The sequence below is a fragment of the Micrasema longulum genome, unplaced genomic scaffold, assembly GCF_059751315.1.
Source record: "Micrasema longulum isolate JH-2025_06_02 unplaced genomic scaffold, ASM5975131v1 h1tg002442l, whole genome shotgun sequence".
Taxonomy (NCBI): domain Eukaryota; kingdom Metazoa; phylum Arthropoda; class Insecta; order Trichoptera; family Brachycentridae; genus Micrasema; species Micrasema longulum.
Window position 1 is genome coordinate 25,602 of NW_028279587.1, and position 18,922 is coordinate 44,523.

At 33.7% G+C, this 18,922-nt stretch overlaps 2 protein-coding genes across 4 annotated transcripts; both read right to left on the minus strand.

Annotated features, from left to right (window-relative positions):
- Positions 1 to 50: 50 nt before the first annotated feature.
- On the minus strand, positions 51 to 8,909 carry LOC148272194 (trans-1,2-dihydrobenzene-1,2-diol dehydrogenase-like). Of its 3 annotated transcripts, none has more exons than XM_088240386.1 (6): positions 8,571 to 8,909; positions 3,803 to 4,056; positions 3,044 to 3,335; positions 2,375 to 2,621; positions 625 to 775; positions 51 to 226 (listed from the first exon to the last, which is right to left on the minus strand). In XM_088240386.1, exons 2-6 carry the CDS (start codon positions 4,011 to 4,013, stop codon positions 123 to 125), a joined length of 1,005 nt encoding a protein of 334 aa, XP_088096512.1. In that variant the 5' UTR covers positions 4,014 to 4,056; positions 8,571 to 8,909; the 3' UTR covers positions 51 to 122. The 3 variants fall into 3 exon arrangements, with proteins under 3 accessions (XP_088096512.1, XP_088096514.1, XP_088096513.1); XM_088240388.1 differs by having other exon boundaries at positions 3,803 to 4,013; positions 8,571 to 8,801; XM_088240387.1 differs by lacking the exon at positions 8,571 to 8,909 and adding an exon at positions 4,158 to 4,489.
- A 2,854-nt stretch (positions 8,910 to 11,763) lies between these two features.
- Positions 11,764 to 18,915, minus strand: LOC148272195 (trans-1,2-dihydrobenzene-1,2-diol dehydrogenase-like). Its single transcript, XM_088240381.1, has 5 exons — positions 18,548 to 18,915; positions 17,733 to 18,024; positions 15,136 to 15,382; positions 14,105 to 14,255; positions 11,764 to 11,943 (listed from the first exon to the last, which is right to left on the minus strand). The coding sequence occupies exons 1-5, from the start codon at positions 18,747 to 18,749 to the stop codon at positions 11,837 to 11,839; spliced, it is 999 nt and encodes a 332-aa protein (XP_088096507.1). The 5' UTR covers positions 18,750 to 18,915; the 3' UTR covers positions 11,764 to 11,836.
- Between the last annotated feature and the right edge of the window lie 7 nt (positions 18,916 to 18,922).

The following is an 18,922-nucleotide window of genomic DNA, read 5'->3' on the forward strand; positions in this document are numbered from 1 at the left end:
ATTCAATAGTTAAAAATTATTTATTTTTTATATTCCAAAAAATTACAATGTTTTTTATGTAACAAATGTCTTATTTAATAGTATGTAATAAATGCATATATGTTCATAACAAAATATTGAGTTTAATCTTGTGGAAACACTACTCCTAAATGTTTACGCAACGTATCTTCAATTTTTGCCAAAGAAAGGCTCTCACTGTGGGTCAGTTTCGGACTTTCTAACAAACCTGAAACACAAGAACAAAATTAGCTGTGAAAATGGCCCTAAAATTAAAACAAAAACCATTGTGACAGGTGACAACAAAGCCCAGAGAAGTATGTTATAAGTGCTGGGAACAGGCGGAAAGTGTACTGATCTTGGCGGATAAATGTTCATCCCCGGGGTCGAAATTAGTAGTTCACAATAGTCATGGTACCGACCCTAATGTATGGAAAAGATACATGGGATTAATAAAACAAACATAAAGGCAAACTGAATGCTGTTCAATTGCAATCCCTCTGACAAGTGCAAGTGGCCATGCAGAATTCAAGGCTGATACAAGCATTATTGACAGAATTAAGGGATGCAAATTTAATTACATACTTACATAATATATTGTACCAATATTCGTGTAAAGATACTCACCAGATTTAATACACTTTCGACACTCCTCAGCCTCGTAACTAAGTCCCGCAGAGTTGTGGAAGTTGAAGCGATGTGCTCCCTGAGGAAGGTCCCACTCCGTAATGTCAGCTGCTGACGCTTGGAATATCGTCGGCGCCCAGAAATCCTTCAGCTGAAATTTTTTATTCAATTACATTTATTACAGTTGAACTCAACATTTCTTCTATTACCTGTCTGCAGGCTGAAATAAAAAGAAAACAAAACTATCGAACATCATCAAACTTCTTAAGTAATATAAAGAGAGTGTGTAAATAAACCGTTCATATCTTGAAGCAGTATTTAACAAGCGAATTTCCCGATTAATATGAGAATTCTTAGATACGTTACTTTTGGGTATGTTGAACAATGCATGGGATGTAGCAGTTCAGTCAATTTGTGGCCAATTAAATATGCACGGTCAGTACTATGACAAGCATGCGGATGACATGCGGATGACTTAAAACTGTTTTTAAAGGTGACAACTTCTGACGATTTTCGTCTTCTCCAAGCGGATATATCTAATATATCTGAATGGGGAAGGCGAAACAAACTTGGGTTTAATGTTTCCAAGTGTTCGGTCACGTCCTTCACTAGGGCCCAAAAAACTCTTTTTTTTCGCTACAAAATGAATGACCAGAATCTGATACGAACATCGAATGTTAAGGATCTGGGCGTTAGATTTGTAAGCACTCTGACATTTCATGAACACATAGAGACAATCAGTGGTGATGCATTGAAGATGTTAGGATTTGTTCTGCGTACTGCCAGGGTTTTCGAAAATACCCGCGTACTGAGAACTCTTTACAACTCCTTGGTGCGAAGTAGACTCGAGAGTGGCTCGATGATTTGGGGGCCACATGAACTGAAGTACTCTCTTATGATAGAGAAAATCCAAAAGAAGTTTCTGAGATATCTCTACATGAGAGAGTGCGGGTATTATCCTTGGCTCTACCCGACCGAGTTTCTCCAGGGTATGCTTGGCTACAACAGTTTAGAGACTAGAAGGAATGTGTATTTGACCACACATTTTTATCGATTGTTGCGCGGTATGATCGATAATTCTGAAATTATGATGAGCATTGGTTTGTATGTTCCTGATAATTACCTAAGACAGCGTCAGCATAGATTGTTTCATATTCCGATATTCAGGACCAACCTGCCTATGGTTATGCCTGTTGGAAGAGCTACCACTATGTTGAACAACATCGCTCTGGATATTGATCTGTTCCATGTATCCGAAGGGGTTTTCCGGAGCAGGATTCTTCGACTCCTTTGACATGAGTCTCTTTCGTGTATTTTTTTTCCTTTTTTATAATATGTACGTATTGAATATATTTTTGTAATGTATATGTTATATTTAAAATAAATAAATTGAAATTGAAAAAAATTGAAAAGCGTTTTGAGGGTCCTGCAGTAGACTTGGCCTGGACACGTGCTGCGGATGCCTCAGGAGAGCCTCAACCCAATTTGCTTCTTCTTCATACCTGCTAGATCCTGCCGTCCTGAAAGGCCGCCTATGACAATCTTTCAGCATTATTTGGCGGAACTAAGGAACGTCGGATCGAATCGGAAGGAGGCGAGAGTGCTGGCTGGCAATAGGTTCTCCTGAAGGGGTCTTGTGATGTCCGCATGCTCCACTTAGGATCGGGTGTGAAAAAAAGAAGAAGAAAAGTACCATCAACTTATTCTAGTTTTCGCCCCTCTCTGAATCGATTGATATAACAATATACACCTTTAACGTTCCTTTAGTCCCTACGATGACAGCCTCGTTGGCTAACAGGACCCTGGAGTGTGTGGTGAGGGTGGCGGTGCGGCCCTCGGTGTAGGCCAGTACGCAGGACATGGACTCGTCAGCCCCCGTGGGCCCGAGGTGCCCCCCGCAGACCACCTTCTCAGGGTCGGCCTTGAACACTAGCTGCGCCAGTTGGATCCCGTACACACCCAGATCCAAAACAGTGCCACCGCCTAACTCCTTAAACCTACAACAGTAAGTGAATTACTAATTTCAACCTTATATTAGTCTCAATTTATTCAACTCTTGTGTGGCTATGATGTAACATGAGTCTACATAGGATACAAGACTTGAAATATCTCTCTTATTTAAAAAATGATGAAGTCGTATTTTTCGTAATCTTCAAACGGACATTTTCACATCGGATTAGGAAAGTTAAATTTGTATAAATATGCACAATTTCAATATTTGAAAAATAGCCATGCTATGAAAATATTTTTTTCGCTTGCCTAACTCGAGAGACAATAGTCATGTTCAGCAGTCCTTATTTACAGTACCGGAGTCCTCCCGCTTTTTACTTCTGGAGCCTCAATTCCAAGTAAAATTGGATTTAGGAAAACTAATTTGTACTTATTCTAATAATAAAACTAAATAGAAGTTCTTCCTTACGACAGTCGTTCCTTCTCACTGATAGGCACTCCAAACTGTATGTTAACTTGTAATACATCCCCCATGGATCCAGATTGTATGTGTTTATCCAGAGATTCATATGCTGGGAAAAATCGTGACCACACTCCTTCCAAGAAAAATAATTTCTTCTGCTTTGCAATGTCGATTAGTGATTTGGCTTCCTTGTAGTTCATGCACATGGGTTTTTCACACAAAACGTGCTTCCCATGTTCCAGCATCAGTTTGGAAACCTCGAAGTGCTGAGGAGTGATCACTCCGATGTAAACAATATCTATCAAGAAAAAAGGTTACATCTATGGATTATGTCTCAGACTAGAAGGTTATTAAATTCATCAATCATTTTGGAAAACAAAACTAAATCAGAGTCTGCTTTCAGATTTTATATTACAATATGAAAGACATCTTTTAATATTTATATTTGTGAAAAATATTTATTGACATTGTAAATGAAATTGAATACGAAAATATACACACAAAGATGGAATAAATATAAAAGCATGGACAATACCTACAAGACAAATAATAACATGTTTACTTCTTTTATAATTGTTGTTTTTTATACTTACTGTATTTTTTATGCTGGTTGAATGACATTCTTGTCACTTGTTTTTTAACTAAAAGATTTCCATCAGATAAAATTACATTGAATTTTTACTGCGCAGAAATAATATAAAAATCAAATAGATATCCTGCTGACTCCATTCACATTTTCAAAATAAATTTAAATTGTGTTCTCACCAACATCTTTATCCTTAGCTAGGTTATCGTATCCTTCGTAGGCGCTCTTTATATTATGTAAGGATGCAAAATCCTTTACTTTATCTGGGTTCGTGGCGGCGACTGCTAATACCCGGTGTTCCGAGGCAGGTAGGGTCGCAACAGCCGTCACAAAGTCGTGGCTCATCATCCCCGCTCCCGCCACACCCCAGTGTAAGCATCCCGACACCATCTTTAATTATGACTTATGTTTTATATGGCAACGCTTATTACACCTGTCAAGTAATAATGTATAAACTTTACAATAAGTCTTTTGTCTCTAACATATATCAATCAAAAAAGAAACACAGACTTTAAGGAGTATAATATAACTAACTTATTCAAAAGAGAAAACCAATTAACAAAAAAACCATCTTGTAACAAATTCACAGAATACTACTTTCAATTAGTAAAATAATGTTTTTTTAAAATTATATTTTACTGTTTGTTCTTTTCTTTAAGTTACACGGTTTATAAAAAAACGATATTGTAAACGTTTCACTAGTATTTTTTATCCATAAATGTTCTCTAAACTCTAGATTCAACGGATTGTAATGTACACACAGCCTCCACTCAAATTATGTCATTTCAAACATAAAGGCTAAACTATAATTATTAGATAGGTAATTATCATCACATGTAACTCAAACATGACAACTGGTTGACTGAGAATTCCATTGTTAGTACTCGTACTTAACTAATAGGTAGGTATACAGTACCTACATGGGAATAACAATCTGAGTAACACCGACCTTAGTGATTATTTTGTATAATTATTAAATTAATGTTTCTTCTGATATACTCATAATGTATTTCACTGCACTGATACGACATTAATTAATCCCATTGATTTATTGTCAATAAATAAATAAACGACATTGTGTTGTGTCTACATTTAAAATTACATTATTATCTATTAATAAAATAAACACTGGGTTTACTTTTAGGAAAGTATTGATAAGTTATCAAAAAAAAATTCCTTTTTTAAATTATGGCTTTGGTATTTTGAATACCTCATACATAGAATTAAGAATAGTCCAGAAACCGCATACGCACATCAAACAGAAGGCGACTAAACTACTCATAAATGAGTAGGTTTACGTTTTGACCCATTAGTTTCTTTGTAGACGTCGCTCAGTACGCAACTCCTGATTTGAATTCCACTATGCCATGTTGTATCCTTTTAAAGTGTAGAAATACTGCTAGGATCTTAAAGAAACAGGATGGTATCACATTTCATGTGTAATTAGCAAACGAATGTTTAAGTAGCAAATGCATTACTTAAAAATTGAATTATTTTTCCATCTGTCAAATTGTCGAAGAAACAAAATAAACATTTCGGTAGTGCTGCCAGGGTAGTAAATTTTGCTTACCCTACTTTGCTCATCTAATGAGAGAACTAATGAAAGTTGGACCTCGGATTAAACAACTCTGTGTGGTAGACATTTGACCGACTTTATCTTTAAAACATCAAATATTATTTAACATGATGTAAAAATATCCGTTCTATGTAAAATAAATTTTGTTTTATATTTTAATTTCAAAGTTCATTCATTCAATTACTCTTATTAAATGACCCTTTACTTATCTACTCTGTTGTGTCAATCAATATTTCAGCATGCACAATAAAATTTTAGAGAAATTAACAGATTGCTTTTTTTTACGTTACATTTGTGTTATAATTATATATTTTCCCATCGTGCAACATTACGCGGCGACATCACGAATGCGCGCGGCGAAAGTGGGGCATAATGGGGGGATTATGGGACACAGTCCGATGTATTCAAATATGATTCTACACTCCTTCTGGACTATTCTTAATTCCATGACCTCATGTCATTAAGAATAAATTAATGATTTTGCGGTGGTAATTAAAATATAACTAAGCTGCTGTGGAGTCAGGTAACTTTTGTAGCCCTTTTTATTTCTACTAGGTAAGGGTATTGGTTCAATCACAAGACCAATACCAAAGCCAAAAACATAGGAACCCGGGAAGCCATTGAAGAACTGCAGCCGGTGCCGAGAATGAGAACGTCTTATGGTCAAATCCTTCAACAGTTTGCCAAAAAATGTTCGTGACATATCAGCATATTCAAAATTCAAACAGAAAATAAAAATTATGTTAATGGACAGAAATGGAATCAACCCGGAAACTATAGTCACCCTATAATTCCTATAATCCAAGCTAAGCTACCTACACTTAGTTGATACTTGTAACAATGTGTTGGTATTTGAATTAAATTATTTTCTGTATATCTATGTAAAAAATCTAAAACAATTTATTTTGTAAAAAATATATATATCACGGGTTTTCCTAGTGAGAAATACATTGTAAATTCAATTTCGTAATATATTTTTGTGAAGTATTAAATAAATAAATAAAAAATTCTACTGCTCAATGAGGAAGTTCAGTGGATTTTTAATTTTTTTTTATTAAAAAAATGTATATTTTTATGAATCGTATTATCAGCGCTATGATTTTTTACAAACAAACAAACCATTACGCCGTTTCCCCGTATAGGTAGGCAGAGAAGATAGAATGCCATATCACTCTGTCTTAGCATACAGACCTTGCTTCCTCTACATTCATACATCTTCTCATACACGCACGCTGACTATTCCTACTCTTGACATGTCCATCTTTAAGTATTTGATAGACTTGATCGTTCCATGTCTTTCTTGGTCTTCCTCGTTTTCTGCATCTATCAACATTTTTAGATCCTTTTAGCCGTTCTTTCGCTGTCCATTCGCTCTACATGTCCAATCCAACGCAGCACCCCTTCCTTGATTCTGTAGATAATGCAAGTCTCAGCCTTACATAGTTCACGGATCTCGACATTTGTGCACCAATCATACATCGTTTTACCACAAATTCGCCCGAGAGATCGCATTTTGACAGCATTCAACCTTTTTTTAAAGTTTTGTTATTACTCCGGCCATGTTGCCACAAGTTCTGCTGATTGGTGAGTTGACTTTCTGGAAACCGGAAGTCTATCACAACACTATTAATGGCTTATTCGGAAAAACTTGTTGAGTGGTTTATTTTTATTATTTTTTTTTACATTTTCGAGAAACTTTGCCATACAAATAAAAGATCTAATTTTTACTCCTTGTAAGAAAAGATTTTTTACATCCACAGATTTCCATATTTCCTTCTCAAAAAAGTTTTCGCTCTGTTGCGATAAATCTAGATTTTATCAGTTCAATCTTTTTTTTCTGTAGGTTGCCTAACTTTTCATTTGTACAATTAGGTAAAGGAACTAATAATTTTGTTCTATAGGGTAGGCCTTAAATGTAAACCTAGTTTCAATTACCAATAATTTAATAATTGTAGAACTTTCAAATGTTTTATTTATTTTTTCAGAAACTACAATAAATGGAAATTTTAATAATATCTAAGTTTTAAAAATTATATTATCCAAGTGGTTTTCACCAACTTGTTTACATTGTTTAAGGCGGATTCGCAAATTCTCAAAAAAAGTTGCCCGTGGGATGGTTTCGTTTTAACTGATTTATTGTCGTTGGATTATCTTCATAGACTCTTGATTTTAAGTATCCTCACAAAAAATAATCACACGGGCTGAGATCCGGGCTCCGTAGGGGCATCTCCTTTAAACGGTCAATGAAAGGTATCATTCGGCTTCAACTCTTACATCAGTTAAATTTTATAGGCTTCTAGATGTAAACCGTGGCGTAAAATTCTTCGTAAAGTGATCCTCTTGTTGTTTAAGGCTTGACTTCTCTTGCGAGTTGATTGTTGCGGATTTTCCTTACTTACTGATTCACTAACACGCTGAATAACTTCTGGTATCCTCGCCGACTTCGGGTGGCCTTCATTCATTATTCTTACTGCTGAGCCGGTTGTCTTAAACATTTTGATCAATTCCTGAATAGACTGTGCGCTTGGTGCTTGACTGATGTCTTGTGAGCCCGGTACATTCGTCTTGAAATCATCACGGAATAATTGTTTACGTAATATGCGCGAACACAAAATGCACACTGCTTTCCCGTGAATGGCTAGTAAGAATGGCGAGTAAAAATTCCACGAAATAGCGCATCTAATGCTACCCTTCGCACCGCGCTGGCCCTATGTACTGATAAAAAAAATAACGAAACAAACTGCGAACACAGTTAAGGCCCACCTGTATAACAATAATTTTAACAGAATGAGGAATGATTTTTTAAAATATGAACTACTTTGAATGACGTCACAAGTTTTTCTAAATCAACCAACGATAGAGTGTTGTGATAGATTTCCTGTTTTCAGGAAGCCAAATCACCAATCAGGACAACTCATAGAATAGAACAAGTGAAGTCAAGTGTGTAGTAATTAAAAAATTACGAAACTTTAAAAATTCGTAACGATGATAACACAATACATACTTTTTTTGGCTTAGGTTGATAGTCTATTAACAAATAATAAAATAAAAAAACCCCTGAACTTCCTCATTAACAAATAATTTAAAATCCTAAAACATTATAAACAAACATTTTAGTCTAAAATTATCATCATTATGATATGAAAGGATGACTGGTCAATATTAATAATGAAAAAAAAACACACATATTAATCATGACTTTAAGAAACCAAACGGTGCATAAAAATACGAGTAATACCTATAAAAAAAGCAATAAATATTTTTTTTTTATTTTAAATAATTTTGTGATTAAATTCATACCGTGTTAATGATTTATCTACCTACACTATCTATTTGTTTCGATATCTAAGTTGGCTATCAGATTTTCTCACCTTGAAGTACTTAGACAATCAGCAAACTTTTCATATCACGTGATAAGGCTGATAATACAATTACAGGTAGACAAAACTCAAAACTTTTCACTTTCAATCTCGACCGCTATAATTTTTCTACTCTGTACCCCGCTCGGATATCAGTAACAATGGAAAACATCAGTAATTCAACCCGCACACTCAATTAAAATGGAAAACATTTCGAGCCAGTTAACACTTATCACATTGAATGTTTGCTCGGTACATTATCACTTACTGCAATAGCTAGTGACAAGACACAAGACACTCGTATCAGTTTGTTGTATGTACGAGTGGGTAGGTAACAGCACCTTTATGTCTGTCCTAAGGTTTGTTACATAACTCAAACATAAACAATAATTTCACCTGTAATATTTATTATTAATCTGTAAATAAAAAAATATCACATTACAAACCGTTTTTCTTGATTGCTTGAATATCATTTTTAAAATAAACACATTAGGTATATGAATGTTATATTCCACACAATATGTGTTTGTGAACTTGATTGTAAATTTGGTTTATTTTGACTAAATTGCAATTGTTCACATTTTTTTTCTTAGGGTAATATTGAATAAAATCATAATCTAAATGCAATATTTGTTCATATACACAATCTCACTATTTTGTTATTATTCCATCATTTTTCACACAGCGTGATACTTTGTGCTGCAAGCTTATTCTGTCACAATTTCGTTTCGTAAGTTCGTTCATTCGTCATATATCCATCTCATTCAAATGCAATCAATACCATATTTCGCTCTCGTTCCCTCTCGTACGATACGAATAAATTTACGAAACGAATTAGTTACAGCATAAGGCCACTGACTTCTCTTGATGGTTTTGGCAGAATTACTTTTTGGCATAAATCCAAAGAGTAATTTGTCATATGCCATTTATTTATATGCATAAAACTGGAAATACATCTCACAAACTGTCCTGTGATTTTTTAATTTACCAAAAATAAAACTTGTTTGGGGGTTTGATTTACTACAATAATTTATTTACAGTCAAACCTGGATATGAAGAAAGCCCAAGGGACTTGGTCATTTTTCTCTTTTAAAGATGTCTGTCTTATGTCCGTGCTTTCTTTTACAGAGGTCTACAAACAAAACCAGACTTCCTATTATGTATGTACTACTATGTACATACGTACAGGAGGTACAAAAAAATTAAAGTACATGACATATGTATGTATTAGGTAAAGAGGTACATAAAGAGATTTTTTTATTAATATATTTTATAAATGGTACCTACATGTTTATTTTATTCTATACAAATCTACTTTCATACATCTAGTAAATTTTATAACTGTAACTCTCCAAAAAAAGAAACTAACTCTTGCGCTTAGAGAGTGACTTACACTGTTATTTATTTATTAGAATTTGTATAATTTTGAATATACGAGTACATGCGAAAAAAAAACTTATAGGATATACGAGGTCTGCTTAAAAAGTATACGACTTTTATTCATAAAAACAACATTTATCGAGATAAAAATAAATGACACTAATCCCCTTTAAAGTAGTCCCCTCGAGCTGCTACACACTTCTCCCAACGGTTCTGCCACTGCCGGAAGCAACGCTGGAAAGACTCTTTTGGTATGGCGCGCAGTTGGTCCGTCACAATGTTCATGATGTCTTCCCATCTGAAATCTGGCCCCTTTCAAAGGCATTTTCAGCTGGGGAAATAGCCAGAAATCACAGGGAGCAAAATCAGAGAGAAGTAAGGAGGTTGACGAACCACAGGTGTGTTATGTTTGGCTAAGAAACTCCATATCATGTGTGAAGTATGAGCGGGCGCATTATCATGATGAAGTTGCCAACTGCCATTTGCCCCCAGGTCTGGCCATTTGCGTCTCACTGCATCATGAAGGTGACACAGAACCTCTCGGTAGTAGTCCTCGGTGTCAGTAGTGCCGTGTGGAACGGACTAATGGTGAACTACGCCACTGGAGTAAAAAAGACAGCCAGCATGACTTTCGCATTGCTACGGACCTGCCTAGCTTTTTTGGGACTTGGGGATGTTGAATGCTTCCATTGTTATGACTGGAACTTGGTTTCTGGGTCGTACCCATAAACCCAAGATTCAGCACCAGTGATAACTGTGTTGAGAAAGTTGGGATCATTAATCACAGTCTCCAGCATGTCCTGTGCGATCTCCACACAAAGTTGCTTCTGCTCAATTGTCAGCAACTTTGGCACAAATTTTGCTGAGACCCTTCTGAGGGCAAAATCTTCAGTTAAAATGGAGTGAATGGATCCAACACTAATGCTTACTTCATCAGAAAGTTCTCTGATCATTATTCGACGATCCTGCATGACCAGGGTCTTTACTTGATCGATGACAACATCAGTTTTGGATGTTGAGGGCCTACCGAATCGTGCTTCACTCTCCACTTATGAGCAGCCATCTTTAAAGCGGTTATACCACTCCTTTATCTGTGTGGTGCCCATTGCTTCGTCTCCAAATACTTTTTGAATTTTGCGGATAGTTTCTACTTGAAAATTCCCAAGCTTTAAACAAAATTTGATGCAGTAATGTTGTTTAACTTTATCTGTCATTTTGTTAAAACTAAAATCCGACAACAATAGTGTACACGTGCTCACTCTTCAACGGTGTGGCAGCGACTGAATGGCGCTGTGGTTGTGAAAAAAAATTGAGCATGCGCACTAGGTATACCTGCAAACGGTCATCTAAGCTCTGCCCTCAAAGTGTTATTTGTTTTTCCAATAAAAATTATGGTTAGATACTTTTGTGAGATGTTTATTGCTACCCATATTTCAGATGTTTTCAAATTAATTTTTATTTTGCCTGATATTTCAAGAGTCAAAGAAGCATTTTAGTAGGAAAAATTGATGTCAATGTGATTTAAGTAATCACTTTACATTCACCATTGTAATCGTGGTTGAGCGTCCATATTACTTTTATTTTTAGTTCAATTTATATTATAACAGAGATGGAGTCTTTAGGAAGGTAATGCGGAAGGTATTTATAGACCTGTCATTAATTTTAATCCTCGATAATCAAGGTATGTTGAATCCTTTTTTTTTATCTGTCCTTGGTAATACATACTTACTTTCATACTTTTAACTGTGAGCCACAAATTAAATCTTTAAAAAATGTGTTATTAAAAAACGTTACCATTTAAGCCAGGAATTTAAAAATGCTGATTTTTATTCTTATTTATTTATTACTAAATAATAATTTTATTACTACATTTTATCGATAAAGAATCGTTTTGTGATTCAGTCATCTTGTGGAAATTTCACTCCAATCTGTCCCCGGATTGTGTCTTCCAGCCCGGCGATGGTTAAACTGTCTTTCCAAGTCATAATCGGAGACTCTGTTAGACCTGTGAAACACAAAAAATATTTAATAAAAATTTGATATAATCAACAAAAAAAATTTTGTCAACTTTTTTTTTGTCATTTCTATTTGTGACAATGCCTTTTTTAACGAGTACATCTGTTAAACAAAATTATTACTCTTTCATCATCGATGTGAAAAGCCAGATTTTACAATCAACAAGTTACCTGTGAAAGTACTTCCTCCGCATACCCGAAAACCGCTTTAAAGACCCTGGGTCTTCTTATCGGTTTTGCTGTTACAAAAAAGCAATGTTTTTTGACAATAAACGAGCTGCTCATATAAAATTTTCAATTTCATTTATCGCAATTTCAATTGAATTTAACTCTAATACTTTCACTGACCCTTTCACTGTGAGTTTGGAAAATTATATGGAGGACCTTTGTGGGATATTGTCATTCTCCCTCGTAACCATATTGCAAACAGGAATGGTAGCAAAAACTGTGTTTACTTGCATCAAATTCAGTTACAAAAGTCTATGTCCATTACAGTACTTTTCTAAATCACTATCATTATTTTTTACTTTCTTAACTCTGACACCCTTCATATAAGTCACCAAAAAATAAATACCATAATCATGCATTTAGCACCGATTATTTAAAGGATAACTCACCAATTTGAAAAAGTCACAGTGAAAGGATTGTCAGTGGGTACCGGATTGTAACGGACTACAGCCACATGCAGCCTAGCCATATCATTCTCAGCTGAAGGGGAGTCATGTGCTCAAACATAGGATAAAATGCAAGACCGTCTAATAGAGGGCGCTATCAAAACGTTATAAAACAATAACACACCATTTACCACGCCGACAGCCTCCCGATTAATATGCGACGTTTTAATCTCTAAAGCTCTTGGTTATTAAGTATTTTTGCCATGAATCTCGTGTAAGTAATCTTCACCGCGTATCATTTAACAATCACGACATTCATAATTCTAAATAGCTGTAATGAAATAATATCAAATCGGGATAATCTTCCGATGGAACTTATAGCAACAGGATTAATTTTGGTTCGAAAAATAAAATACAGTTTTAAAAGCAGTCTGCATACAAATTTTTCAACTAATAATTTAAAAAATAAATATAGGATTATAATTCTGTGGATAGGGTCTAAAACGGCCAATTTCGTAAATCATAACAGTTATTTTGTGATGTTATATTCATTTTTTAAGTATTATTTTTATATTTATTTTTGCACCACAACAGGCCAGGAGGCCCAATTGCAGTGGTGAATTACATCACGGAACACCCAGGCTTGAGGAAAATCATATTTTAATTTTTTGTGTTGTCACCGGTAATCGAACCCGAAACCTTCCATGCGTGAGTCAAGCGTCTTGACCACTACACCACGGAGACCGCCTTATATATTTATTTCACATAAAACTTTTCTTTTCTATATGAATGCATAGATGTACACATACATAAATAAACAAATAGTAAAATCAATAATAATTATAACAACAACAAAAAACATAATAGTATTACTATAAGTAATATATTACACATATGTAGGTACTGTGCAGATATTGAGTCGAGAAGCATCTATTAAACAATTTGAGGTGTTTAAACCATTTTTTTTAAAATACTATCACATATAAAATAGGTGTGTGTATAAAATTATATAAATTTTTTTTTAATTGACATCAACCCTCTACAAAATGTTGGCAAGTAAAAAAAGAAATCCAAGATTGGTCCTCTTAGACCCGAAACACAGAACCAATGAACTTATGTTTGGCCAAGAATTTATTAGTGTATTGATATATATATATATATTTTAAATTTTACTCCACATATTTACTTATTTACCTTATTTATTTACTCTGAGAACTGATTATATGTGTACTGTAATGTATAAACTTAAATAGTACCATTTATAGATAAATATGTTTTTACATCATGGTTTTTTTAAGGTTCTTCGATAAAGCTTACATATACAATAACCGAATTTGCTTACAAGGTCTGATCTGTTTTGGCTTATTAAAAAAGCCATCACTTGTTCTAAACCCTGTGTTTTATTAAATTAAATTATCAATAACTAAGCTATTTAAATTAAGATTGTTTTTCTTCAAACCTATCAAATACTTTAGAACTGGAGATAGTAATTATTAACTCGTCATTTGAATAAGGATTGTGTAAAAGAATAATTTACCAGCTTTAATACATCTCCTGCACTCTTCTGCTTCATATCGCAGTCCACAGCTGTTGTCAAAGTTGAATTTGTGGGCAGCTTCGGGTAGTGGCCACTCCTTCCAAGTTCCATCGGGCATTTGGATCTTATCGGGACACCAGAACCACGGGAGCTAAAATATAAAAACCATAATTCAAAACAAATTTACTCTCAAATCAGTTGAGAGCAAAAAAAAAATTTGATAAATCAAAAACTTTGTAAATTTGATACATATTATTTTATCTCTTTATTGATAAAAACAAGCATTAAGACTTTTTCTTGTTGTTTTTTATTTCTTTCTTTTTCCACATCTGCTCCTAAGTGGAGCACGTTGACATCAATCCGTGTTAGTAAAAGTTCCGCCGAATAAAGCCAAAAGATCATCATCGACGACGACACCACAATTTCAGGGCGGAGGTTGTTATTCAAAAGTTTTTAATTTATATAAATATACAAGGTGTTTCAGGGCCAAACCGCGAAACTTCAGAGGAACATTCCTCATAGTAAACATGAAAAGAAAACTGGTATAATTTTTTAACAAAGACTTTTTTTTTATGAAAAAAATTCATTATAATTTGAAAATGGAGAAAATCCACTATGTCTCAGACTAGCATCTTTTCCATAAACCCCTACTCCTCCCCTACCCATCCGCTTTCCTAGTCCGCTCCATATATTTTTTGTTTTTTAATTAAATAATGCGATTTTCAAAAAAAAATCATTAGGATGATTTTAAAAGTACATCATAAAAACTGTTCCTCTGAAGTTCGTGGTATGGCCCTGAAAAATCGTGTATTTCAAAATAACTAACAAGCAACTGTCTAAGTACTGCACTTAAATAAACTTTTAAAATTTAATTCAGCTCTTTTACAAAAATCACAAAAGAGTGATAACAATTTTAAATTTTTAAAACTCTGTGAATTGATTAACAACAAATAAAAAAGGTTAGCTATCACCCCTTTGATGTTTACAACTTTATGATAATTTATGTTTAAATATATATTTGAATGATTTACTCTGGCCGTGCCCTTGGTTCCGACGACTACGGCTTCATTAGAAAGGTAGACCTTGGAGTGAGTGGAGATGGTGGTGGTTCCTCCACCGGGGTAGGTCAGGACGCAGGACATGGATGTGTCCACTCCGTCGCTGTTCAAATGTCCCGCAGCCACTACCTTCACAGGGTCGACCCCGTATATCATCTGAGAGAACTGTAGAGGGTAAATTCCCAGATCCAAGACAGTCCCACCACCCAGTTCCTTACTCCTTTAAAAAAAAAAAAAATACCCATTTTAAATTCTTCTTAAATACATTAAAGGTGATTTCATAATCATTTTGCTCCTCTAAATATAGGGACCAATACTAAAAGCTTTTATATATATATATTTAAAAAATCCTAGCAAGTTTCTTAATAATGAAGTTAATATAAGAAAACTCTAGCAGTAATTTTAAATGCTGTATCAGTAGGTACAATTGAACGTAGTTATGCAGAAAGCAGCCAGTCCACAATTTTGAAAAAATGAGATATTAATGTTATCAGGTGCAGTTAGGTCAATTCTATGTTCTGCTAAAAACAGCCAGACCTAATCACCTTCTGAAAATGGTGTCGATTACAAAAATGACATTTTTCAATTTGCTAAAATCACCCACAGCATTAGAAAATTCTTACGGTTCTTCAAAAATCATTGAAAGTGGTCAAATACATAATAAGATTCTTGTTTGTCATATAAAAAAAAAACGAATGTTTTCATTGTTTATCATTTATTAAAGTCAAAAACATTCCAATTGTTGTGTAGACTGGATTATTCAGTCTTTCCACAAAAGTGCTATTATCTCAGTTTCACTTTTCTATGGCTGGCTGCTTTCTGCATAACTACGTTCAATTGTTCAAAACTTTGTTCCGAAAATTGAAAAAATTATTATGTATGAAGCTTATGTCAAATCTAAAACATGTTGTATGCAACAATTATGGGGAACAGGAAACCAAAATGACATAAACATACTACAACGACAGCAAAATAAAATATTGAAGCTAGTATATGACCTTATTTATCTAACACCAACTAAAGAACTCTTTAAACAAACTAAACAATTAAATGTTAATGATCTTTTTCAACTAGAATCTTCAAAATTAATTCATGAGTTAGCCACTGATATCATTGTAGACAAAGAACTAAAACTTGAAAAAAATTGTAATAAACACGGACATAATACAATATTTCAGAACAATACCACATACAACATTCTCCTCCTTTTATATATTTTTATTAGTTTTTAATTTTGTATAAAATATAATAATTGTAACTTCAATATGTCCATGTACTTATAATTTACTCAAACTGTTTGGGTAGGTAGGAAGAAATTCCCTTATGGCAATATGCCCGCTTTTATCTGTATTTAAATTGTATATGAAGTGTTAAATAAATAAATAAACATTCCAAAACAAGACAAGGACAACCGAGACTAACAAATCAGGGACTGAAATTATACAATAAACTACCAGACAAAACTAAACGAAAGACTCAGATAAACTTTTCAAAAGGTGTAAAAAATATAATTATCAACAACTGAGTGTAAATAAAAAATGAGATAATATTTTTATAAAATGAATGGTATAATCCGTAAGGGTTAATAAATAAATTTCAAATAAAAAAAATTGAAAAAATATAGTATGTTTGAGGTCTTTCCTACAAAAAAGTGAGGTTTTTGTTTGGCTTTAATATGCGATAGTAGCCAATATCACCCAATCAATAGTGTATCATTTCATCACCAATACTCGATAAATAAGATACAAATCTTGACTTTTACTAGAAAAAAAAATTATATATCATATGGCCGACAAACGCGCCAACCACATTACCATAAAACAGACTTATCTCCACTCTTTTTCCTGGTTAAGGATTTTTACCTGGGGGTTTTAGTGTCTCATCAGTATCTAGGCAGATGTGTGTAAAAAGAACCAAAACCCTAAACTAGGAGATTTAAAACAAGATTTTAAAGCATACTTGTTTATTTGTTTGACTCGTTCACCATGGCATTCAACGCTCACAGCAAATGTGAGTAATTTAATACCAAAAATGTTTGAAGCTTAAGTATTCATCAAGTAAGTTTATATATTTATGGTCACTAACAAAAAAGTGCTTAAACTAATAAATAATATACATAAATTTTGAACGCAGGGAAAGGGTTAACTCTCCTAATATTAAAAATTTGAGATAAAAATATGAATTGTTTTACAAGCCCTTTTTGCAATCTAGAATTTTCTGAGACGATATTAATACTTCCAAAATATATGAACACTACATTGCTAAATATTACATTTCTTCTGATTTTTGTGATTGATTTCTTCTACTTGTGCGAAGATCTATTTATTAAAAATGCAATTTTATTGGCAAATTTCAAAAATAGCGATGTTTTTAAAAATTTACTGTGGTTTGAAATGATTATTTAAGAGTCAACCTAAAAAAACTTGAAAATGATTTTAAAAAAACTTTTCTGTTTATCAAAACTCTATGATATTAACAGGTGGTTCGTATTAACGAATGATATTAATCAAGATATTATCAGAAAAGATAAACTTTTATCTCTCTGTAGTAGACACTAAAGATAAACTTACTTGATCCTCTCTACTTGACCAATAAGTACACCAAACTGCACAGCGACATGTTGAATTTCTCCTAAAGCTCCAGAGCTGACGAGATTCCTCATTTCGAAGTAGGCGGGGAAGAAGCGAGCCCAAACAGCCTCCATCAGGAATAATTTTTTCTTACGAGCCACCTCTACCAAACTCTTGACCTCCTTTTGGTTGATACAAAATGGCTTTTCACACAGCACATGTTTTCCGTTTTCAAGCATAAGCTTTGAAACATCGCAATGCTGAGTGATCAAGTTTCCAATGTATACAATATCTAGAAAAAAGTCATTATACCATGATTGTTCGGGCCAAAACTAAATTGATCAATATTTGGTTTATTAAATGATACATTTTGTAAAGATCACATTTAAATCACCAACAACTTCATTCCAAAGATTTGGCGGGAAAATAATGCCTTACAAAGAGCACTTTTATTCTTTAATTTTGTATATCGATTAGTAATTTTGGATGTTATGTTTTGGGTATGTGCAAATGTTTATAGACAGACTGGAATTGACTCCCTAGGGAGTTATTAAGACCTAAATTAAATCTCTTTAAATCCTTAGGGAGTTAATTTCAGCCTGTCTACAAACATTTAGACATCTCAAAACATTGTTGATTCTTGGTAAAGTTAGATATAACTACATATTTCAATATTTACTCGAAACTTAAATTGTATATAGTATCAGATGTTTAAAATTATTAAGAGAGAATTAAAGTTTACAAGTAAAAAAAACAACAAAATTTCCAAACACTAAGTTTGATGAAAATGATGACAACAAATTATTTCATTTTACCGATATTGGGATCTTTAGCTAGGGCCTCATATCCACCATAAGCAATTGGAATTTTGTGAAGGGTAGCAAATTCCTTAGCTCTGGTCAAATCTTGAGCTCCCACGGCTGTCATTACATGCTCGCTGGAGGGAAGAGTACCCAGAGCCGTGGCAAAGTCATGAGAGATTTTCCCTGCACTTGCAATACCCCAACGGAGAGCCATCTTTACTGAGATCTAATAATATACAGGCACATAGTAATTAAATGTGTAACATTCTTCAAATAAATCGATTAGTTTGTGAGACTAACATACAACTAAATAATTTACTAGTTTAATAATATGTATTTATTTATTTACATATTCACAAATTATTGACTCATTAATAATTTATTTGA